This window comes from Solea solea, chromosome 15, assembly GCF_958295425.1.
Source record: "Solea solea chromosome 15, fSolSol10.1, whole genome shotgun sequence".
Lineage (NCBI taxonomy): Eukaryota > Metazoa > Chordata > Actinopteri > Pleuronectiformes > Soleidae > Solea > Solea solea.
Window position 1 is genome coordinate 9,637,301 of NC_081148.1, and position 25,356 is coordinate 9,662,656.

At 41.4% G+C, this 25,356-nt stretch overlaps 1 protein-coding gene across 3 annotated transcripts; it reads left to right on the top strand.

Annotated features, from left to right (window-relative positions):
• Positions 1-2,838: 2,838 nt before the first annotated feature.
• Positions 2,839-24,723, top strand: rgs17 (regulator of G protein signaling 17). 3 transcript variants are annotated; one of them, XM_058651728.1, is made up of 6 exons: positions 2,839-2,998; positions 6,623-7,005; positions 11,236-11,366; positions 15,685-15,759; positions 15,851-16,082; positions 16,439-24,723. In XM_058651728.1, the coding sequence occupies exons 2-6, from the start codon at positions 7,003-7,005 to the stop codon at positions 16,625-16,627; spliced, it is 630 nt and encodes a 209-aa protein (XP_058507711.1). In that variant the 5' UTR covers positions 2,839-2,998; positions 6,623-7,002; the 3' UTR covers positions 16,628-24,723. The 3 variants fall into 3 exon arrangements, with proteins under 3 accessions (XP_058507711.1, XP_058507712.1, XP_058507713.1); XM_058651729.1 differs by having other exon boundaries at positions 6,623-6,809; XM_058651730.1 differs by having other exon boundaries at positions 6,623-6,732.
• The last annotated feature ends 633 nt before the right edge of the window (positions 24,724-25,356 follow it).

Genomic DNA, 25,356 nt, shown 5'->3' on the forward strand with positions numbered 1-25,356 from the left:
AGAAAGAGATAAATATAAACATGTTGGCTTAGTTGGCTTTTCAGTGTTAACGCCACAACGATGACTAAAAAAGAGCTGAGGAAGAAGATACACGGCCACCCCCAGCGTCGACCCAGCCCAGTTTGGACACATTAGCTCACAAGAAGACGGCCGGCAGCCCCGGCCACTTGCTCCACGCTGTCGGTGTCCTCTCCCAGTCAGGCTGACGCAGATTTATCTGCAATTGATGAGCAACCATCAAAGTGGATATCCAATGGTACTGAAGCTGCTCTAATGAACGCACAAGCCACAAGGGAGGGATATCCGTCATCCCTCATGCATTTATTACAGCCATTGCAGCTTCAGTACCATCGGACAGCTCATCAATAATGGCTCCTTGCGTGTTTTGTTATTTGTGAGTTGTCCATGCCACTGAAGCTGCAAAGACGCAGGATCGTTGTCTGACGTATCTCATGCAGCATGTTAGTTAAAACATTATCTGCTGTTAGGGTTTAGGTTTATTTGCCGCGTTGTGCAATAAAATATGGCTGTTTTTTCTACTTCTACTTCTACTTTTCTGCAACAAGATGGTCCGCACACTTTTGTACTGGCCCACCCCCACAAGAAAAGTACAAGAAAATACAAATTTGGGTAAACAGGAACAGACCATGAGTGGAATGCAACACTGATGCGGCCCCTTTTTTTAGTGGGAGTGGAGCCACAGATATAAGTGGAAATGTGTGGCGACTCTGCAAACACAGCAAACACAGTGCAAACACAGAATCAGACAGTGTCATTGGGTACTCACACACACAGAACATACACACACTTGTTGTTCTGCTACGTGCTTGAGAGCCATGATGAACCAGAGTCCTGCTTTTGTAGCTCTTGACATTTCCTCATGCAAATCAGTACAGTCCTCGGGAGAAAGGAAACCAGAGCTGATCCGGGCCACTTCAAAGCCCTTTTAATTGGCCACATGTGAAGAAAACGTACTCGTACTCGAACACACACCCCAATGTTCGATCTCCACTTTTCTCTTGTGACCTTTTCATTATCTTTGCAATGGAGAAATGAAAGATCCTCATATTTAAGTATTGAGTGTATCAGATGCACTAAGATGGAGTGTGACCAGAGAGTAAATCAGTAGATAAAATTCATCCACTTCAGTGCCATTTTGCAAGCACTGACACTTCAGGCATTTTAATTCATACCAGAATGATGTGTGAGGCACCGAAAACAAGCTTCTTTGGATGCGCTGACATGCATTGTTCGGAATAAAAAGTGGCATTTGATGAATAAAAGTAATTGTCACTGCAATTGTTTAAATTTGAATCCTTTCACATACTGAGATGTCCCTCTCCCTCTCTCTCTCTCTCTCTCTCTCTCTCTCTCTCTCTGTGTGAAAGAGAGAGAGCAGAGTTTTAGTGCCCTCTTGTGTTAACATTAGGAACATACTGTATAATTGGATGGTTTGAGCAGACATCATTCATGCTGCTGCAGCAGGTGCCTGGTGATTGAACGAGAACAGCCACTACAAAAACTAAGAGACATTAATTCACACAATGCTGTTTGTCACTTTAAAATAGACCTAACAGAACAGCAGCAGACATTACATGATGACACAATAAATAAGACTGAACTCAAACAAACGTGACACCAAACACCTTTAATATGCTGGAACAAAAACGTTCAGAGTGATAAGACAATAGAGCAGGTTATGTGTAAAAAAAACCCTGTGTCTTTAAGACATATATTCATCATTTATCCTCTACGTGATGGTCGTGGGGAGCTGGAGCCAAGGCAGGGGGACACCTGGACAGGTCACCAGTCCATCACAGGGCAAACACACAGTGATGAAGAGCCATTCACTCTCACACTTGCGCCTAGTGTCGAGTTAGAGAATGTTTTTGGACTGTGACTGGAGAACCAAATCCCACGAACATGCAAACTGCACACAGAAAGGCCCTCGGTAAGACAAGCATTTTTATTAGTGGAAGGTCAATTAATAGACAAAACATTAAGAAAATACAGCATCATTTTCCCCACACACACACACTCTTACCCCCATCCTTCACTGACACTTTACCAAGTAAACATAGAAAATAAAAAATGAGATGTTTTGGTAAAAGCAAAGCAGAATTCCCCACAAGGACTGTAATCAAACAAAATAAATTAACAATGACAGAAATAGTAGTAGAAATAATTAACACTATGTAAATAATATTAAAGAAAATACAGATAAGTCAGATATTAATAGAAAATAAGTAATTAAATATAAAAAAAACACAAGAAAATCATTCACAAAATAAAACATTTGCTAATGAAATGATGTTGTGTGTTTATGTTATGGGACATTTCTGGCATAAAATCAGACCTCATGCAGACCAAAACCTGGTCCTAATGTTTCATTTCATCCTATTGCTGAGGAACTGGTTAAGGTTAGTATGAAGATGGGAATACTCGGGACAGGGTTGGGGATTATGGTCATGGTTAACATAAATTAGCTTGAGTAAAGATGTCCAAATTAATTGAAAGTCAATGCAGTGTCTCTCTCCCTCTCTGTGTGTCTTTTTTATCAGTTGTGAGGACATTTTATTAGGTCCTCAAAACTTCACCTCACAACAGGGCTTATTGAGGGTTAAAACTTGGCCGGAGAGTAAAATGAGGCATTTAGTTGACAGAGTAAAGGTTATGGTAATGGAATGGAACAATGAGTGTCCTCACAACTCTAGAGGGACAAGTGAATGTACTGTGTGTGTCTGTGTGTGTGCGTGACTGTACAGTGCATCTTGTCAGTCACCGACTGCAGCCACAGAGCAGCGGTGGTGGTAGCGCGCATGCGCAGTGCATCCAGGGGCTCGGCGGCGTTCGGTGCTGAAGTGGGGCGGATGGCAGAAAAACAGCGGCGATGGACATTACACCGCGGAATTCCCATTTAACATGTCGTCGAATAAACGTCTGAACATCGCGTCTTCTCACCCATCATCCTAGGACACTGACAGCGCGACACAAAGCGGTAAGATGCTGGTTATTCCGCGCTAATGCTCCACACGGAATTGCTAACTGACGTTAGCACAAGGCGCTAGCCGCCGCTGCCACTGCCGTTGCTGCTGCTGCTGCGGCCACCAACCTCCACTCGCTGAGAGAGATAGTGGATCTCAGGTTGTCAGCTAAAGCTAACGCGAAGAAAGTGGGTTGTATTTGATTTCTGCGGGTGGGGAAATGGGTGCAACAGTCAGCACCGTGCAGCGCTCCCCCCCCCCCCCTGTCATGGTGTTATCACTCTGGGGTGTCACCTGGGAGGGGATCTCCCCCCGGCTGCTGCTGAGCTGCTGCTGCTCCGACATGCAGCAGCTGTAGGGCTCTCTGGTGTTCTGACGGCATGCATTTAAACATGCATGCACTACACCAGCAGCCTCATCACCCTGCAGGGCCAGCACACACACACACACACACACACACAGAGGAAGGTCCGATGAGCCAGACCACTCCTGATCTGCAGATATGCACGGGGCCTTCAGGCAGATGCAGCAGATCTACTACTCCTCGAACCTTCCTGTCAACTTCCCCACTTTGCAGTTGACGTTGCCACTGTTTACCCCCCCCCCCCCCCTCCTTTCCACCCATGTCTCACACACCCACACACATACACATACACAAACCCACACCTGCTGCCTCACCTGGGGGAGCCCAGGTTGTGATGCCACTTGTACCCCCGGCTCTGACTCTTCATTCACTCAGTGAGCTCTACTATACTCAAAGACCACTTCATGAGATACAACTGAGGACATTTAATGTAAGACACTGAAGTATAAGGAGTGGCAGCTGGTGTGTGATCTGCTGCTGCTGTAGCCCATCTGCCTCAAGGTTGGACATGTTGTGCATTCAGAGTTGGTCTTCTGCATTCCTTGATTGTCACAAGTGGTTATTTGAGTACCTTACTATCGTCTTGAAGAGAACTGATGCTCACTGGGTATTTTCTCTTTTACTGACCATTCTCTGTAAACCCTAGAGATGGTTGTCCATTAAAATCCCAGTAGATCAGCACTGTCTACAATACCAACAAGCTTACTGTGTTCAAAGTCACTTAAGTCACCTTTCTTCCAAATTATGATGCTGTTTAAGTGTAGCAGGTTGACTTCACCATATCTTAATGCATTGAGTTGCTGCCTTGTGTTTGGCTGATTAGATATTTTGCAGTTGAGCTGGTGTACCGAATCAAGTTGCCGGTGAGAAGAGCCCACTGTCCTATATGCACATTTAGCATCCAGGTCTGTGTTTGTAAGATAGAGATATTTGTACACCACAGGTTAAAACATTTTTCCAAAAATGAATGCCATGAACGGTGTTCACTCACCCACCAATTATCTCCACGAAAGAGTAAGTGAACAGATACTTAGAGCACAACTTAAAGAACCTGCTACAGTTCCTCTGTGGGTGTCATCTGTCTCTGCATGCAAGCCCAGACTGATCCAGGATGTGCGAGTGCCAAGTTTGGTTCAAGTTAGTTTTTCGGTAAAATAAAAAAAAAGCTTTGATCTCAGCATACTCAATGTGAATTTCTTTGTACTTGCTTTGGTCCTGTATGACAATAAACTAAATATGTTTTGTTTGTGGACCAAACGAAGCACTTAAGGTTTAGGACATTGTCGTTTTGGAAACACCCAGCAACATTTTTACATTTCACTGTGCCAATGCAAACGTGCTCAGGCTACTCATCCTGTTGTAAGTCGATGTAGCATTATAATAATCTTGGAGACGTCATTTAAAGGTTGACATCCTACATTGTGTGGCTTTAACAAATTTATGCTAACTAGAGTTGGTTGGTTGGTTTAGTGATAGTGAATTTGCATCTCTTTGCAAATACCCATCCTTTTCACACACACACACACACACACACACACGCACGCAAGTCAGGCATAGGATAATGGGCAGCACTTATCTGTGCCCGGGGGGCATTGGTTCCCTTGCTCAGGGGCACGCCAACCGGTTACAAGCCCAATTCCTTTCCTCTTGGTCATGAGCTGGGCATTGGCCCAACAACAAAACTATTGCATTTATAGAAAACATTTTGGACAGATTAATCAGTAATGAAATTAATAATAACATTGGTGTCTTATCGTCTTGATTCACTGATTTTATTGATTGGGGTTGTCATCGAGCGTGTCATCCTTTGATGAAGATTTTAATATCAGATTGATATGATATATAAAAACAGCTTTTTGTTTTGCATATTTTTTTTCTACTGCTTTGTTTGCTTGCAAAATAGTTCCTGGTGCTCTCACACGTTTACTATGCTATTTCCTATGAAGCTTGTTAATAAACCTACTTTTTCCCCGACTACAGGCAGGTGTAAATGTACCTTAACACACAACTACACAACATTATTCTTTACAGACTTTTAATGTACAATAATAAAGTACAAACTGGCACAAGCAGAGGAGATTAGCTTGTATGATGTGTCATATGGAAACGGTGGTGGCTCCATGTAAAAGCCACCTGGTTGTGATTTAGGCTGTGGAACAAATGAAAGCCTGAATAATGTTTTGTCTTAGACATCATCTATCATGATTTGCAATCATTTACTGCATTTCCTGATCCACTTCCTGATTTTTTTTGTGTGTGACCACATCCTTCAGCTAGTAATGGATGCTTTGCGTCAGTTTACACGTCGACTGATATTCTGCAGAGACGTCTCAGGGGTCGATATGAAAAGTTATGCTTGTGTGCAGTCAGGCTCATTGTCTATGCAAGTTTTTGTGTTTCTTTTTTCTTTTCTTTTATAAAGAATGAATTTGTATGTTCAAGATAAGAAATATACCTTTAAAAAATGATCATTAATCTGTTTGTTTTCAGTGATAAAAAAGAACTTGGAATACAAGTTCACTGTTTCACTGTTTTACATGCAATTTCCCCTATATTTTGCTGCATCTCAGATTATCAAAGATTTAAGTTTTGCTTCTGAGTGAAGCAACTGGTTAATTGCAGTTTTAAGTTTAGGGATGCACAATATTATCAGCACGATAATGGTATTGGCCGATACTGCTATGCTAGCATCCTCACCTGCTGATGTTGCACAATAAAGAAAATGTATAACTGAATCTGCTGTGACATGAGTATGAACAATATCTTAATTTCACTGCAGAAGAAACTAAATTACCTCTGCAGTTAACTTCGATGCAGTGAAATATATATATATATATGTATGTGTATATATATATATATATACTGTATATACATATATATGTATATAGGTATATGTATAGGTATATGTATGTATGTGTATATATATATATATATATATATATGTATATACATATATATATATATATATATATATGTATGTATGTGTATATATATGTATATATACGTATATATATGTATATACATATATACATATAGGTATATGAAGTACAATTCATCCAGAACAGTCAGAGCCAGAGTTTCTTCTGTGTAGTGTGTAGTGTGTAGTGTGTAGTGAGTCTGTGTTGTATTGATATGCAGGCTGTGCTTTCACTGTGTGCACATGTGCCGTTATGTAAGCAGCAGATCTGGTTCTACACTAAAGAAGAATTCTCTTCTGTTCTTATATTTGCTGTAAAATAAAAACCTGTTGTTTTCTGCTTTGTGTCTTTTCCAGATGCTGTACTATAACTGCGCCCTGTACATTCCAGTCCATAAATGACCCTGTCACTTAGATCCAGGGAGGCCTAGAAGGCGACGGCAAGAGAGTCAAAAGGAGCGAGTGAAGTAAGGAGACAAGGGGAGGAACTATTCCACTTCACCTCAGCTTTTGTATTCCTTTCTGTGCCAGTGGGTCAGGGATGGTGAGACCAGTAACTTCTCTTGTCTGTGGTGAAAAGAACCTCCTTGCCTTGCCTTGTGTCTCCAACAAGTCAGTGTTTGAGTCAGACAACTGCTCAGAGAGCCCACCAGTCATTCACCCTGCTATCATCCAGCAACACATTACCTCACGCCATGACTGCTCTGTCTGACCTGTTTTTAGAAACTCACTAATTCATGGTAAGCTTGACTTCTGTCTGATATGATTGTGGTTTCTGTTTGTTAGTCTCCAAGTTGAAGTTAATTGAGAGAGTAAGCCACATCCCCCAGTTTAAAGGGATTCTCAGACCAAGATCCCAATGATCCAGAGCTGGTTGGGGTGGATCACTACCATCACTACCAACACTACTATAAGCATGTTTATTTAACAATGCTTGAAAAGCACCCTGGGACATTATAGTGGTCAGATATATTCAGTTTGGCATGTTCTGTGATACTTTGATGGCTTAAAACCAGCACTGGTGCCGTTCATTGTAGTCATGTGATACATATACAGTAGCTCTGTCACTTTTTCCCCAGCATTCCGCTCAAGTTAATATTACATTTATTTTACTATTACCATGCCATAAAAGATAAACCTACAGCTTTTGCTGGTCGTCTGTGGCCACAGAAAACGGGACTTTTAAAATACATCTATGCATGTTTGTTTCAGTGAAACTGTACAAAAGCACATTTCTCAAAGTCAAACAGTGCAGTTGGTTCATGACCGGCGTGATGGAGTCATTGCTAAGTATGTATCATTGCCTCATACAGTCACACTTTAAAACAAGCATTTGTCTTTTTCCAGTCTTTTAACAGACTCTCAGGGCTCCTATGATTGCTTATTACGTTGGCAATGATTAGTGAAGGCCACAACAAAGAGAATGTGAAGGAGTGAGTGCACTGGATGGTTTTTTGCACACGTCTTGTATTTTAATAGTTTAAAACTGTAGTGCACACATTTTAATCGCAAACACATTCACACCATTGTCTACGGATCACTTCCTGTGTGCAGTGCAGGACTGTCACATGGCGACACAAGATCTAAGAAACATCATGGAGAGTCACGTGGAGCGGATAGGCTTAATTATCATTGTGTGAACTCATTTGACAGTTGTGGAGTGTTAGGGCCAGATGTAAAAAAATGTTTTGAAAGAATTAAAAAAAAAAAAATAAATAGAGCAGCATGAATTCTGAGATTAAAGTCAGAATTCTGAGCAAAAAGCCTATCTGCTCCACATGACTCTCCATGATGTTTCCTAGTACAGCCGTGTTTAGGTCTTGTGTCGCCATGTGACAGTCCCGCACTGCACACAGGAAGTGATCCGTTGAATGTCCAGAAAGACAGAGGCAACAGCAACATTGTGGTTGTCCACAATGGTCCACAATGGTAGCCCGTGAAAAGTGCTAGGGTTAAGATCTTTTTGAACTGTGGAGGACAGTATCACACTTCTCAGTGTACAGTGTGCCAGAAATCATTAGAAAAACAAAAACACGCTGCACTGCTGCTGTATTACACACAAATGCTCCCTCAGTCACATCTGATAGTGTTTCTTAACAGAGCCTGTTTTTTTTTTCTGACAAAGGACACAGCATACAAATAATGTTAGATTATCACTGATAACACCAAAGCAACAATGGCAAAATGATAACAACAAAAAGAACAAATTCATACACTGCTGCTTTGAATTTCTGCCTCCTCAAGCGAACGTAAATAAGATGTAGAAAAAGTGAGGGGGAATTAGAATATCTAAAAAAAACCAATGCATATATGACAGATCTAGCAGCTTTCTTTTTCATCATCTCTTTCCCTGTGCCTTCCCTCTCATCTCGCTCCATTTGTGTTTCCAATCCATATTTGCATGTTGGGCCTCCTTCTCCAGGTTCAGAACAAAGCCGTTCATTCACTGTGGTTTGCATTTAGCAGCCTGTTTTTCCACGAACGTTGCCTGGTCGCTGAATAACTGATGGCCACTCCGCTGGTCAGGCAGCAACATTTGCATATCAGGCAGGTCGCGTCAGCCTTACCTGCCATGTCATCATTGTTGGAGACTGCATGTCTGTCTGCAGAGTAGAACGAGCGAGAAAGAGGAGCAAAGGCTCCCGCAGTGAAGTGCAGTCAGTTTTTATTTGGATTTTTAAGTGTTTAATGAGGCTTTTAATCACAACCATGATGCTACAGGTAAGCATTCACCGACCATACTTTTGTTTCCGGAGACTACGAAACAGAAATGTACGCGTGCGTCGTTCACACAGAATGATTTGGTGAAATGAGTGCTGGGCAGTATGAGGGAAAATTGAAATCACATTATATTTTCGTGATAAACAACACTATTTTTTTTATGCATGAGCATGAGTGAGCGCTCCAGTTAAATGTGTGCGTGTGTGTGCTTACATTGAGCGAGTGGTCGATCAAGAGAGGGAGCGGTGCAGCTGAGTGTGTACGTCTGTTAACGTAACTGTATACAATCTTGGTTCTCTCACATGTGTTGACTGCTAAGGCGGTGGTGTAAATTGATCATTCCTGCAATTACTGCCACATTTTCTACTTCACCTAAGCCAGGGTTGTCCAAGTGTGTGTTTTTTTGTTTGTTTTTTTATAAAGAGGGCCACATTTGATAATGTGAGTAAAAGTGACATACAAATGCACTGTTTTTTTTATTTACAATATCATTTTTAAATGCCATTGTAATCAAATCCATGCCACACAGGAGTGAACGGATGAAAAAACAAATCTTTCTTTCACTTCTGGAGTCAGATAACTTAGTAACATAAGGTCATATTTACGGGTGTATAATATATACAGTTACGTAACACCAACAGGCAAACCTTATTCAAAAGTTTAATACAATAAGGTGTTGGTGGAGGTTCTCAGTCGTCTTCAGTAGTTAGCTGTAGGCGACTGCTTGAGTTAAAGACTTCTCCACCAGCTAGTCAGAACTGAAGAAGTGTCTTGGATGAGAGCGGTGAAATGTCCAGTCTCCTTTTCAACTACTGAAGAATACAATAAGGTGTGTAGTTGGTAAATGTGCGTGCAATTCCTTACCAGCTGATAAATAAATACATTTTAAAACATTTCCAATCTGACTTTGTTTATGCCTAAGCTATGCCCTTTAGCATGTATGGTGTAACAGTAAAAAGGGTCCCCCATAGGGCCTATAGGGTAAATGTTGGCTTCAGGATCGTCTGGCAAAACAAAGCTGTTAGTGTGGGGTAGTGGAGTGTGAATTGCACAGCTGTAGTATGAACTTCAGTCCGTACCTGAGGCCCCCGTACACTTCCCTCTGCAGTGACCCGCGTTTGCGTTTTTAACGAGTCTGATTGTACAGTTGTGTCTGCTATCATCCCTTTTTTCTTTTGTAGGTGTGTGTGGGGGGGTGCATGAGTGAAAGACAAATGGAGTTTGAATCAATGCTCTCCATGTGCTTTAAACCACTAGAAAAAAAGAAATCATATGGCAATCAGAACAATTATTGCGGTGCTGGCTGCAACTAAATTAACTTATGACTGTTAATTAGAGTGAAAAAAGCTGTGAAACTAGTGCTGGTCATAAGACGTTAGCTGAGGAGGCAGCCACTCAATTGTCCTGAGGAGGGACAGTGTTAATTCCGCTCCTCAGTGTGGACAAACCTCTGAATGTGGTTTCTGTCGTCAGATGTGAGAATCCATTCAGCACACTTTGTGCTGTCCACATTAGGTCCGAATGGCGATGCTGTGTTTCCACAGAGTGGAACGGTTCGGTTCAGTTCAGTACGGTACATGTGTGTTTTTGTTTTTGCTGTTCCCATTAGGAGTAATGTTTACCTGTGTCATCGTGCAAACATCAGAAACAAAAACATTAAAGCATCAGCAGAAACCACAACACCGAGTATCTGCGATGGAATGACACACCTTGAGCCAACAGCAGCACATTCATGTGACCACAGTGTCAATAATAGTATAGAAGCACCGCATTATGTCGCTCCCAAGTTTTTGTGGCGTGTTACTGTTTCAGTCCTTCTGTCTTATCTTTGCAGAGGAAGTTTTCACATCCTGAGGCCACATAAAGGATGAATTTAGAGAGAGAGAGAGAGAGAGAGAGAGATGGCTGGGTTATTAATATGAGCATGCATGTGTGTGCACACGTGTGTGTCTTCCCGTGAACGTGATGTGACTGTGTCTGTGCCCATTGAAATGAATGAGTGAAAGACTTGGCGTTAAGCCAGAAACCCTCGTACCGTACAAGGGAGGGAATCCTCTCTCTTCTGCTTAAGTGCTCTCTCTCTCTCTCTCTCTCCCTCTCTCTCACACACACACACACAGATTAAATTTCTCCTCTTTTTACCCTCTAAGAAGATATATTGTGTGGCTCATTGGAGATTGTCGTTTGATCAATATGTGTTGTGAAGTATATTTTACCGTGTTTATTTACCTCTTCCATCTATTGTGAAGCCCCAGAGTGTGAGTGGAGTGGAGATGAGAAAAAGGCAGGCGGCACATATTGAGGCCCCACCCCAGGCCCCCGGACAGCCCCGACCTAACACCTGCTGCCTCTGCTGGTGCGGCTGCTGCAAGTGTCTCTGGTAAGAAAGTAACGATACACACCAAGTTTTTTTCCTGTTCATTTAGCTGTTTATGACAAGAAGAAGACCGGCTTTGTTCAAGAGAAGGCTGCATGGAAAAACACTGCTGTTTTCCCCCCCCTGTTGCCCCTCAGTGATGATTTGCTGTTTACTACAATTTCTTTTAAAAGTCCAATATTCATTCTAAAGTTCTTATATCGGTCCTTTAGTATATGCCATTTCCCATATCCTCTGCATGGGATCCCGAAATCACATGACTACAGATGTGTTCATTACTTACCGTACAGTATATGTTGAAATACTTGGACATGGTGGTTTTTCAGATGCGATGATGCTCAAGGTGGGCGATATATGTCTTTTGCGATAGTATCTTCATTTGTGTTGCAAATTGACAATATGGAGTACGTAAATGCACAATGAAACACGCACATAAAACTCCCACACACTCACTGAATGCATGCAGCAGACGTCCTCGCCGCTGCAGCAGTAAGCACTGAGCAGCAGGACTCGGTGTCACATGACCACTAGTAGACTCGCGAGCGGTTTCCCTGCCGCTCAGGGCAGCTGTGCGGAGAGAACATGGAGACGCCGCGCCAGCCCCCACATCTGAAGAAAAGCCCGGTAAACCTGCAAGACGCACAATTCAACAAACCCTCGCTGTATCGTTCCGAAGAAAAGTGCAAATAGTGTAAATGAAAGAGAGACACAAGTTGACACAACATTAAGCTGTTTGCATAAACAAACGGTGACTGGATGTAACATTATTACATTTGAGCAGCGTGCGCTCGCGGGGGTTCCAATCCAATCCAACTTTATTTGTTAAGCACTTTGAACAAACCACAAGTGCTGTACAGAATAAATAAAAGACATAATAAGTAAAAGGCTCAAAATGAGCTTAAAACAAACAGCTTAACAGCTTAAAATAAATAAAGAATCATAAAAAACACAATAAGAAATAGCCATACAATAAAAAACCAAGTCAAATCAAGTCAAAATAAAATAAAATAAATAAAAATCAATGTCTTATGAAGTATCAAAGGCCAAAGAGAAAAGGTGGGTTAAGGAGGGACGAGGCCTGTCTTATGTGCAGAGGCAGATCATTCCAAAGTTTTGGAGCTGCGACAGCAAAGACACGATCCCCTCTGAGCTTCCGCTTGGTTTTAGGCACACTCAGGAGCAGCTGATCAGCTGACCTGATCAGCCGAGAGAGAGAGGGGGTTTGAATTAATTGAACAAATTACAGGTCATTATAAATGACTACGAACTTAATTTGGGGAAAAACTGACAGTCCTAATAGGTCTATAGAGTATATAGTTATGGTAATGATAATAATCTGGAGAACACTGGGCTTGATTGTTGCTCATTCCTGGACAGAACTTGAAGTTAATCATTTAATATGTTTAATAATAAGATAGATTAAGTCTGTGTGCAATGTTGTGCAGAACATGCATAGAGTACTTTTACTCTATGCATGTTTATTTACTACAATCCTTAAGTTTAAAGACAATAAATGAGAGTTGTTTCCTTCAGTGTTGCATCCATTGATATAATCTGTAAGCATCAACTCATGAGTTATAACTTTTGAGTTAAAAATCACATTTTTTAAAAGAAAATAAAAAAATATACCAAGCTATTAGGAGGACGGTTGATTTTGTTTGTGTCCTCCATTGACAACAAACCCTTGCTGTATGGTCGAGCAATATAGTCATTTATAACAACACGACAACAGGCTTGGTGGAGCCTGCAAGAAGAAGCAGCTTTACCAGGTTTATTTGACCTGGTCAAATCTGTTTGTGCTAATGTTAAAAATGATCTGCTGTGAATAATGATAGATTTTAATTAGATTACAATTATAACTGCATCGTTTATAGTATAACATAGAATAGTTTGCCTTGCATATATGTTTTTGTATTTTATTTTTGTACAAATTCCATTTGTTGTTCTGGATCAGAAATCTGTGCTGAGATACGATTTGCTTGTAAGTCATATTCCAGGTTGGTAACGTTTGCTGAATGAATAGATTTAAAGGGAATTATTTTTAAAAACCTAGTGCTCCACGTTGTCCCCGAGCAAAGCACCAAAACCAGTAGCTGTTGTGAAGCTCTCACAGCTGCCTCACTGTGGTCGCGCTCTTGCCCGGAGAGAGGAGTGAATGAAACATTGTTTTCAGTCAGTGAATGGTGAATGTGCTGCTTCTTTCATACCACTTCATCTGAAGTGGTGGCAGCTTGTGGACTGGGCCTGTAGTGAGTGCTCCGTGACTCCACGATGTGTTTTTCAATCAAACGTCGGTGTCAGCGCCTCTAAAGTGAGCCTGGAAAACGGTCAGTCCCTTATGTTATTAGTGTGAAGGCTGGGAAGGATAATGTGCCTTTTCAGTTCAGCAATGTTTTTGCTACACGTATGAGATGCTTTGGAAGAGAGTTGCATATAAATCCTTGCTTCTTTTCCTTTTCTTTTTTTTCCTCAGCGTTATGATCAGTCAAGTGGTAAAGACATGTGAGTGTATGAATCACAGGAGAGTTGTAGATACTTGTGTATGCAAGTGTTACACACTTCGACCCCTTCTCACCCACCCTCACACAGGGCCCTTATCTGGTTGGGGTGCCATCTATTTCCATCCACAGATCACATGCAAAACAGCTGTGAAGAACAGCCTATATATTTAGCTGTATTGTGAGGGCGCCCGGGGGCTGTGGCTAGCTTAGCCCATTACTGCCGCACAATGGGGACTTTGACAAGAGACAACAAGAGGAAGGAAAGATCTTCCATGGTGGGACAAAAATAGACAGATCAGTGTGTGCATTGTGGACTCAGCAAGTATGACTGAGCTGCGATAGACAGAGAGGCTACCGTGTTCGTTTTCAAAGTTTATATAAAGACTTTCACTGAAGCGTTATTGTTTCACAGACTTTGAATATGCGGCAAAGCTCACTTGGGATTATATTCGTTAGCTGAAAATCATACTGGTGTGATTACCAGTGGAAACCAATGAGCGCTGCAGTAAAATCGGAACTAACCGTCCCTTTCATCATTGATTTATCTGCTTATTGTTGTCTCTATAAATGGATCAACGGATTCAGGCTCAGTTTTAGCAAGAATCTGGAAGTATGATGCGTATCTCAACAGAGGGTTGAGAATATTATACACTGCTAAAAAAAAAAACAATGTTTTATACACAAACAACGGACAGTTTTCTTTGTCTTATGAGAGAAGTGGAAAGACATTTGACATTCTCTCCCAAAGAGTCAAATAGCTGAAGGTCTGCTGCTAACTAGTGGTCAGAGGCTTGAACGCAACACAAAACCACTGTCAAGAAAATGTTCCATTGCTTTCAGGGGCACTTCCAACTATTTACTTAGGGGTGGCTCAATACCACTTTCTTTGTGTATTTCCTGCTCCAACACACCTGATTCAAAGGATCAGCTCGTCAGCAATCACTGCCGAAGCCTGGTAACGACCCATTTATTTGAATCAGGTGTGTTTGGATTGTTTCCCAATCCTGGTCCTAAAGTACCCACTGCATGTTTTAGATGTTTCCGTGCTCCAACACACCTATTTCAAATGGTCAGCTCCTCATCAAGCTCTGCAAAAAGCCTGATAATTAGGGTTAGGGCTAAATTATTCAATTAAATAAAGTATTAAATTCAGGTGTTTCAATCAGGCTTTTGGCTACGCCCCTTATCTCCAGTGAAGGAGATGAAGACATTTTGGACTGGCCCGCACTGAGCCCTGACCTCAACCCCATCCAACACCTTTGGGATGAACTGGAACCGAAATTGCGAGCCAGGTCTTCTCATCCAACATCACTTAGAATAAATGCTCTACAGAACGAATGGGCACAAATCCCCATAGAAACATGAAATCAAAATCTTGAGAAATGATTATAGCTGCACAAGGGGAACCTACTCCATATTAAAGTACCTTATCTATATTTGAATACATCATTACAGTCCCTATTGGTGTAATCATCAGGCGTCCCAATACCTTTGTCCATATAGTGTTTCACTACTGAGAATATCCACCATTACTGATACTGATCATTGTTTTATTTATTTGTCCTGATGCATTTAGTACCTAGCTATAAAAGAATGATCTTACTTCATGGCAGACATTTACAGCCCTCACTCACCTTCTTGTCACATGACATTGGTAGCAGTCATCTCTTTTTGTGATGCTAATACGGGGGATCACATCGGACCATATAAATTTACTTGGGAGACTTCCAAATAACCACTAAAATCAAGTTAATTTAATCATGACTGCTTAGCCATGTCAAGTGTTTTATTTCATCGAGCAAAAATTGTCTGCATTCCAGGAACGAAGACAGGATGGAGAGGAGTGAACGACAGACCTGCACCAAGATGGACAGTATTGAAGCGGCAGAAGAACAGTAAGTCTTGTCAAACTTGTGTGTTTGTGTCAGCGTGGTTGTGTGTTTGTCTACAGTCAGTCTCACACACGCGTTCATGTCCTGACCGTAGACACCCCAGTCTAGAGGAGATGCTGTCATGGGCACGGAGCTTTGAGATGATGCTGCGCTCTTTGGAGGGCCGAGAGGTCTTCAGGGAGTTCCTGCGCTCAGAGTACAGCGAGGACAACCTGCTTTTCTGGATGGCCTGTGAAGAGCTGAAAAAAGAGACAAATCCATCGGTGGTGGACGAGAGGTCCAGGATCATATACGAAGACTACGTGTCCATATTGTCACCCAAAGAGGTATCGACTGAATGTGTGCCCATTTGTCGGAAGTAAGCTACCACAGCAAAACTGTCTGTTTTTCTCAGAAAAGGCTTGTGAAGCTGGTTTCCTCCCACAGTTAAAAGATGCTTTAAAGTCATTTCAAATAAGAATCAACCGCCAACCTTCATTTTATCTCAACGGTATCAGCCTGTTGTTCGGAAATATCTCAACATCTATCATTTGAATCTATCCTAAACACTTGTATGTAGTGCCATTATCAGGGCAAAGTTTGTCTGTGTAATGTCTTAATAACATATGATGCCAAGTACAGCAACCGTGGTTGACTGAATGTTATCAGAATGACTAAATTAATGTTGTTTTTCTCACCCCAGGTGAGTCTGGATTCGCGGGTCAGAGAAGGAATAAACCAGAGCCTCGCTGAGCCCAGCAACCTTATGTACGAGGAGGCCCAGCTCCAGATTTACACCCTGATGCACCGCGACTCCTTTCCGCGTTTCCTTAACTCCTCCACTTACAGAGACCTCCTGGCCAGCAAGAGGCGCACCTGCCTCGACACCTAGACCCCTCCACCCTCCCTCATAGCCATTGTACGCCAACGAGACTACTACTTAAACTTCAAATACTACTATGGTGCCAGAAGTTGGGTTTGGAAAAATCTTTCCCTCTCTTTTGATTGAAAAGACTGAATGACATCCAAGATAGCTGGTTGTTTTTTTTTTTTTTTTATTTATATTTTTTAAGCAATTTATATCCAGTTCTCCACTGGAGCCAGGTCAGCCTTTGCTGGTTAGTTATTGGTCAGTTTAGGACCATTAATGCTGGCCAGTGATTGTTTTGCTAGCGATTTGTGCTGTTAGTTTTGGTTGACTGGCCAACCCATGTGTCAGCTGTTGATGGAAGTGGCCTACCTGTTGGCCGGCTGTTGGTTCCCTGTGGACAAGGACTCCTCAGGTGGTGGTGGTGACAGAAAGAGAGAGACAAAAAGGACAAGCCAACTGTTCCTGTACTGTAATATTTAGACCTCATATTTTCTACCCTCACTTTGATGTTCTCTCTTTCTCTAACTCATTCTCTCCATGTTATTTTTTTTTATTTTTTTTAATTCTGTCCCATTCCTCACATAATATGTTCTCTTCACTGTCCAAACTTGGTGGCGGTTTCTGCCTATTTAACCAGTAGAAGCACTGGCTCTGCTTGTGATTCTCTCGAAACAGAAGGAGCCTGTTCCTCCGTGTGGCTGTTTTTGTACAGTGAAGGGAAAAGGTGCACTTCTGTCAATCTGAAGCCTACTGCAGTTTTTTTTTTTAATGAGGGGGGTTCGATGGCTCCTGCAGCACGTGCAGAAGCAGCATACATTCATCACTCCATCCATCCATCCATCCGTCCGTCCAAGCACTTTCCCTCTTTACGATTCTTTAACTGGGAGATGTAAGGGCTAGAATTGTGGTTGGGCAGCTACATGTACTATTATTACTCATGACAAAAAAAATAATTACAATGCCTTTACACGGAAGAAAAGGCAGCACAAGTGCTGCTGGAGTTTTGCTGGAAAAGCAACCACAGTTTGTCCAACGATCCCTACCTCCCATCTCCCCACCTCTCCCTCCGACTCAGACCATCACAGCCTGACAAGCACAGGTGCCCAAATATGGGGGGAAAAATAACCAGAGGAGAAAAGAAAACCAAACCCTCACTGACTCCAAATGGTCATCTGCATTTAGAAACTCGTGAGCAGGAAAGAGGATGTTTTCTTTCTGAAGTTTCACCATGAATTGAGCATTATGCAGCAGGCACTGATTCAGTTCTAAAGTGGTTATTAAACCCTGACTGTTGTCTAGCTTTAGACACCGTAGGAAACATTACAGTCCTTTAGAGTTGGACGTACAATATCGCGTTGCAGATGCATGAACCAGGTGCCAAACATGTCAGTGACGCTGTGACAAGATTTTCAGTGTGACGTCGCCAGGCTGGAGCGTGCCAGTCGCTGTCGTTGTCCGATTGTCCGGCAGACGTAGTTGACCAACTGTATGGTAGTGTGTTAGTGAACTGCTGCCCTACTGATGTTTGATTTTTTTTTTTTTTTTTACCAGAGCTAATGAAAAGGATTGATATAATAATTAGCCTTTTTTTTTAGAAGAAGAAAAAGGCTAACAATGTTTCAGCATGCGGTAGGTAAGCAGTTAGCATGCTAGTGCTAGCCTTGCTAATCCTCCACCCCCTCTGCCAGCCCTCACACGTTCACACACCGGTTTGTTTTTCTAATCTGATTTTGATAGCATGCGTTGATAACGGCTGTGTGTGTGTGTGTGTGTGGTAAAGTTACACACTGAACCGGTAAATAAAAAAACGGAAAAATATAAACTCTTTGGGGGAGGGGGGTGTGGTCTTGCCAAATGTCCCATCAACATTTTTAGTATATAAAAGGACTTTTTTTATGATGTGAACATTTGAACTTTGTTCCACGTGCAGTAGAAAGTGCATGAGTGCAGTATATGCTATTTTTTTAATTAACCGGCGTGTTCATCACATGGTGAATAGCTGAAGTCCTGGTTCAGCCTTTTTTTTTTAAAGTGCCACACCTCACAAATAAGTGTAGACATCCAAGTTGCCACCTCCTTTAACTACCTGAAGTTCACGTGCCAAATTTGATAGCAACTAAATTGAACTATATGAGAAGATACAGGATGTAGCGATGGCGATAGAGGTGCAATTGGATATATTGGGGTTTATTTAAATCTTATGTTAGGGGTTCCCACCGGCCCTTGAAATCCTTGAAAGTTGAATTTGATAACCCAAACCCATGGGTCGTTGAAAGTATGTGCAAGAAAGAAGTTAAGTTGATATTTAGGTAAATGTCTCCCTTGTTTGAGATTCCATGCAGAACGATGAGTGGGTGACGCTAAGCAAGAGAAAGCAAATTCTAAGACTTCTGACTCACCCAAGAAAGATCCAACAGACAATCACTTACTGTAAATCAATAAAAGTGGACGCCATGGGCGAAGCGGCTCTAACAAGTCGCCCTCCCATCTTAAGCTGCACTTTCGGGTTGTTGAATTTGAAGGAATCGGTTCTGGAAAGTCCTTGAAAAGTACCTTAAATTTGAGGGTGTGGGAACCCTGTATCTTGTACTATGTTAGACTGGTTTTGAATTGTGAGAACACATTTTAATTTGAAGAGTCCATGGGATGATGTGATTTAGAGTTTTTCCCACTCTAGCCAAGCTAACAGAACAGAAGCGTCGTCTTATAAAGTATGGACTACATAAATCCGTCAGATTGACAGTGTAAAGTCAAGAAAGCAAGACTAAACCAATAATAATCCAACCGTTGTACAATGTTACTTGCAGAAAATCTATTATATTTCAACTTTGGCAATACGGTACTCGCATCCGGACGACATTGACATCCTAAGGGCTTGATTGAGGTTGCTTTGCTGCTTTCCTGAATTGCTGTGAATGCATGTGCCCAGTTGTTCAGAAGCAGAGGAATGAAGAGTCGGTCATTTCACTCGTAGGCTACATCCACACCACCCTGTTTTCATTTAAAAAACATGGTTACAGCTGCCATCCACATTACCCTCAGCAGCGTTTTAGAGCCCCGGACAGTTTGACAACTCAAGGGCTGTGTTTTTTTCTTGTGGATGGTCAGAAAAGGAAAAAAAAAAGCTCCATTAACTCTTCCTTTTTAGTTGAACTTTCACCTCATTGAACTGAAATCCATTCTTTTACTTTTCACCATTCCCGTTTATAAGTACTTGAACCTCTGAAACAAAGCAAGCAACTGCAGAGGAGAGGGTCCGCCTGCTGTGCATGCTAGTGTGGAGTGCATCTTATACGGAGCGGATTGCTTTTATCTGGAAATGAAAACCGTAGTATGGATGTAGCCTCAGTCGTGGGAGCAGGTGTTTTTTTATTTCCAGCAAACATCTTTAGACATTTGTGTTTGAGTGTGTAGAGGAAACATGAAGCTCTCCTGCAAACACATCATGTACACCTATGTCGTGTCCTTGTCGCATAACGGGGGAGAATGTCTCACCGAGAACCAGATGATGAACTCGTGGTGCAATTAAACCAAGTTTACATTTATATTGTGAGACGTGTGTACCTTAACAATATACTCGTAACAGTGGGGAGCCGGCAGATTTGAGGCTGGCTCCGGTGGTTCCTGCTCAGTGCTGACATGATGACTGCAGTCATGAGTTTAAAAACTGGAGGAGTTGTTTTACAGGGAGGACAGACACAGTGTGGGAACTCCCGCTTCCCCGCTTATACGTCCTTTCCTCTTAACTTATTGTGACTCGTACACGGCGGGGAGTATCCGGCTGTTTATTTTTTAATAACTGAAGTTCCAATGTGGATTTTACAAGCAATGATGATGATGTGAACTGATGTAGTGTCATCACTGAGGTTTTTTTTTTTTATTATTAGTTTATGTCTTTAAATGTCCATAAGTTTCAAGTGAGCGGGGGTTTTGAAATGTGGTTTTGTTGACTCAAAAAAACAACAACAACAACAACACACAAACAAACAAGTGAGAGCTGAAGTGTCCTGATGGGGATGTAGGAGGTTTGCGAAGCTTTGGCCTTACTGATACGTTTTATTTTTTTTGTTCCTATATGTATAAAAAAAAAAAACAACAACAACAAACGTCTCTGTAGGCTTTTCACTACCTCTCATGTTGGTTAATTTATTTCACATCTAGTTGTCAATGTACAAGTTGTTTTTACATCTACTTGAAGCCTAACACTGTAAACAAAATGTGCACAGAAACGTGACTATGTGTGTGTGACTGTGACCAGAGGGGTTAAAGAGAGCGTGGCCTAGTCAACATTATTCTTATGATGATTATTATTATTATTATTATTATTGTTGCTGTCGTTTGTTTGTACGTATGTCTGTTTTCAATTGTGTTAAAGATGAACTAGATTTTGCATCTCTCTCTAAAGAATTCAGGAATCCACTGTCAAAGGGCTAATCCCATTTTTGCCTATGCAAATCTGTTACTGTGGGTGAGTTGGTTGGGAAAGGGGCGAGCTTAACGCGCCTTTCACCTCTTTTAGATGGATCATGGTTTACATTGCCCTTTGCTGATGTTCTTCAATCCTATTCAGCAAAAATGTACACTTATATACACATAGTATGAATACATACATATATATATGTATATACATATATATATAAATATATGACAAGTAATATACAGAGAAAATAGTATATGCCTTCGTGATGAGAAAAAAAAAACGTGAAAACAAATAAATGTGGTGTTGTCTGACATTACGTGGCTGTGTGCTGGAGTCTTGGTGAGATGATGTAGACGGCTGTGTTTTAAATGAAAAGAAAATCCTATTACTCAGGCTACAACACGAGTAGCTTATCCTGTGCAGTATTTCCTAACTGGGGGGGGGGGAGGTGGGGGGACACTTTTATTTATTTATTCAAGGAGCGACCACATCATGACTTTCTGTGACGGAATATTCCTCTTGGGTCCCAGCCTGTGATCTGAATATTGTATTCGGGTCACCCAGGACTTGTCACTTTCCCACTGAATGAGTCATTTACCAGTTAAATGCAACACCAAAACCCATGTGTGTGTGTTTTATGTATTGCACTGAGCAGAGGTCCACACTGCATTGTGTCGCATGTGAATGCAGCTCCTCAGTTGTTTAGGGTCAGACTTTTGTTGTTGCTCCAAGGGCTGAGTTCAAACAAACTGGGAAAAGAGCGGAGATATAAAATGGAAAAAAAAAAAAAAACTCCACTTGCTATTTAGATAGTTAATTTTTTCTTTTAACACAGCACACAGCTGCACGGCATCCGCCAAGACAAGCAGCAACTTCTTCTTATCCCATTCTTCACCTATAGCCGTTCCTTCTGTAGCCACATCCACTCAGACGATCACTGTGTGAACATACAGTAGCATTGATGTGTGCAACACATCAGTACAAATGGGTTTACCTTTTTTTTTTTAAATTCAATATTACAAAAGTGAATAAGTTGAGACCATTTGGCCACTTCTCGCACTTTTGCAGTTCGTTTGAATGGACTATATTTTATTCTTTCTTTGCACAGAACACGTCGCTCCTGAGGTGGAAAAAAAAAAAAGCAAAAAAATATGACAAAAGATAGTTTCCCACAGTTTGTCACGGTACGGCAAGGTTTGTTCAATCTGGGTTTGTGTGTTGCCTCAGTTGGATCTGGTGCCTCTTTATACTTCACATCAGACCTCAAGATCTTTCTCTGTCTTGCTGTCTGTCTCACTCTCTCTCTCCTGGGCTCTCACCTCCTCTCTGGAACATCACACATGCAGCACTGATAATTTAAGTCGGCGCAGAGTTTCCTCCTACACAAACACTGACACCCTCTCGTCGTCACTCTCGTGCCTCTTGCAGAGGTGTTTGTGCTACTTTGGGAAAAGAGACGACGTTTGTGCAGGTACTGGCTGAAGTCGGCTTTCAACAGTTTTTAGGCAATCACTTTTCTCTTTATTGATTTCGATGCCTAAACCTCTGGGGTTCTTGTCATATACCTGTGTAGATAGATCACAGTTGTTGAGAGATGACTCGCGGGTGAAAATAAAAATACCTTTTTTTTTTTTTTTCACTGTCACTTTGGGCAACTGAAAAAAAAAAAAAAAAATTTTTTCTATTCAGCATGCTTTTTGCTAAGTAAATGAAATAATTCAGTTATTTGCTATAAACGATACTGTATGAGTATGTATTCAAGTACTGCAGTATGCAGACTATTAAAAATATCAGAAACTCTTTTGAGAGGTTCATATTTTTCTTCTAGATTGTTTCACTAATATTGAAGGTGATGGGTACTTCATTATTGTTCTGAGTGTCTCATGAATTATCCGAATGACTTAAAGGACCAACTTTGTATTAAAAATGTAGACCACAGTTGGCTATTTCCACGCGCATGACTTGCAGAGCAACATTTATCAGGACTGTGCCAGTGCAGTGGGCTTTTTAAATCCAGTATTTTGGTCAGTCAAGCTCCAACTGTCATCCTGACTGTTGTCATCGGGGCAGGAGAAATGTTATCCTTGTGGCCGCTCGTGGTCAAAAATGCAGCCTGGAGTGTCCGCTACTTCTCTTGCTGAGCCTTTTAAGGGGCAGATGTGACTTCTAGTGTTCAGGTTAAAAAAAAAAAAAGCTGATTTATTATTTAAAACGAAAGCTGAGCTTCAAACAGCATGTGAGCTCCCGTGCAGCTTCCTCGAACACCTCAGAACACTTTGTCCCGACAGGGTCGTGCTGCTCAAGGATCTGGTTGCTATTCACCATGACCTTTGACCTTGGAAGATGATCAGCAGTCCTCGCATCTGAAGCTCCGTCAGATGCGCGAATCCCTTAATTGTAGCATTGAAAGGACCTTTCATAACTCAACAGTCCAACCTTGATGGAACACCATTGTCTGTTAGCGTAGCACAGGAGGGACTCCTCTTGTCTAACCTCGTCTTCGCAGGCCTGAAAATCTTTAAAGAGCTAATTCAAAGATCAACAGCACTGAGCATCGCATTAGGGATTTTTGTACATTTGTGAGAAGCATTTCATTATGTCAGTATTGTCAATTCTCTGCATGACACGGATACCGTTTTCACTGAAGACTGTAATTCATCCAGATTAAAATCTTATTTACACCCAAGTCTAGTGTAGAAGGAAACGTATGGTTAATAAATTTAAAAAAAACCTAGTTGTGAGATACTGTTGAAAAACTGTGAAAGTGTGGAATAGTTCAATAGTAATTCACGTTTGTTTTGATGCCACTCTGACCAATCCACTGTCAACTGGGACTAGGATTAACTAGGATACTTTTACGTCAGCACAGTCTAACTTTGAGGCTCACATATTTTATCGTATTTAACGCATCCAAAAATATGAACTTGTTATATTATGCTTTCCTTTGTCAGTAGGTGAGTTGGCTGAAGCTAAAACGTCTGCTGCCAGCTTCAATGATTTTCTTAAATCTCTCAGCAAGTGAAGTGAATAAATCTTCTTTCCAAATGTTGCATCTTGACAAAAAATAATTGAGCTTCCTCAAATTTGCGCGACGGTAACTGTCCAAGTGAGCTTTTTTTTTTTGGTGGACACATTGTGCCAAAATTATATAATAAACTCCTTTAGTTTCGTTGTGAAGAGGTCAAAGGAGTTGTTGTAAAACAAAATCACATGTTCTTTGTCACTCGCAATGCAAAATGTTCTGTACGAAACACACTTTGTTTTGTTTATGTTGCTGTTGGATTAGTATCATCCCTGAATCCTCCACATCTTGTATAATCTAATCCACAGAGTTTTGAAACTGACGTTTTTTGAAGCTTGACTGATGTGGACTAGCGACCATATCGGACGATCCATCTGAAGCTGTCACATTTTTTCCATTTTGTACTGGATGTTCATTTTGGTCACTTGTGTATGGTTTTATTTGATCTCAAAAGACACGAAATTGTATTGTTCATCGGCCTCGAAACTTCACGTTAACTGTGTTCACTTGTGCTACATTTTGATCTATGGTTCAGTCTCTGTTTACACAATGACATCTTGCATTAAGAGCAAACTGATCTATAGTAACTGCCCTTGGATATCTGTAATTTAAATAGTGCTGCTAGAGAAAGAAATCTAAATGTAACAACTTACAATAAATAAGTAATAGATTTTTGCCAAATGTTGACGGTGTTGTTCTTTGAGTGAAGGTGTCGGGTGATGAGCAGATAAACCTAGATTCTTCGTTTTGAGTAACATTTTATTGAGAATGTGCTTTTAAAAAAAAAAAGAAAGAAAGAAAAAACAAATCAACAATCAAACCGTTTATCTCAGTATTTTATGAACCAAAAGTGTTATTATGGCAAACACTGTAGATCAGGAGATGGCAATAGTGATTTATTGTCAGGGACAGGGAGGTCTCCTACTTTGGTCCAATCCCAGCTGACATGGGGGTGAAAGGAGGGGGACACCCTTAATTTCGAGTGTCCAATTTCCCTAATTCCCCCCAATCTGCATGTTTTTGGACTGTGGGAGGAAACCGGAGAACCCAGAGAAAAACCCCGAACCCGGGTCTTCTTGCTGCTAACCGCAACACCAACCCTGTGGGTTCTCATGGATTATTGGGTGACTCTGTAGAAAGAGGCAGCATCATTTAAAAATGTCTTTAATTCATCATCTGGAGCCAAGATCACGTTTTCAGACTAGTTTACATTCAGACAACAGGGTGAGACCACATGCTGAGGACAGGAGAGGAGGCAGCTCTGTGTGCATGGATGCTCTCATACAGTCCTCTGTACTCTTCTGTGTA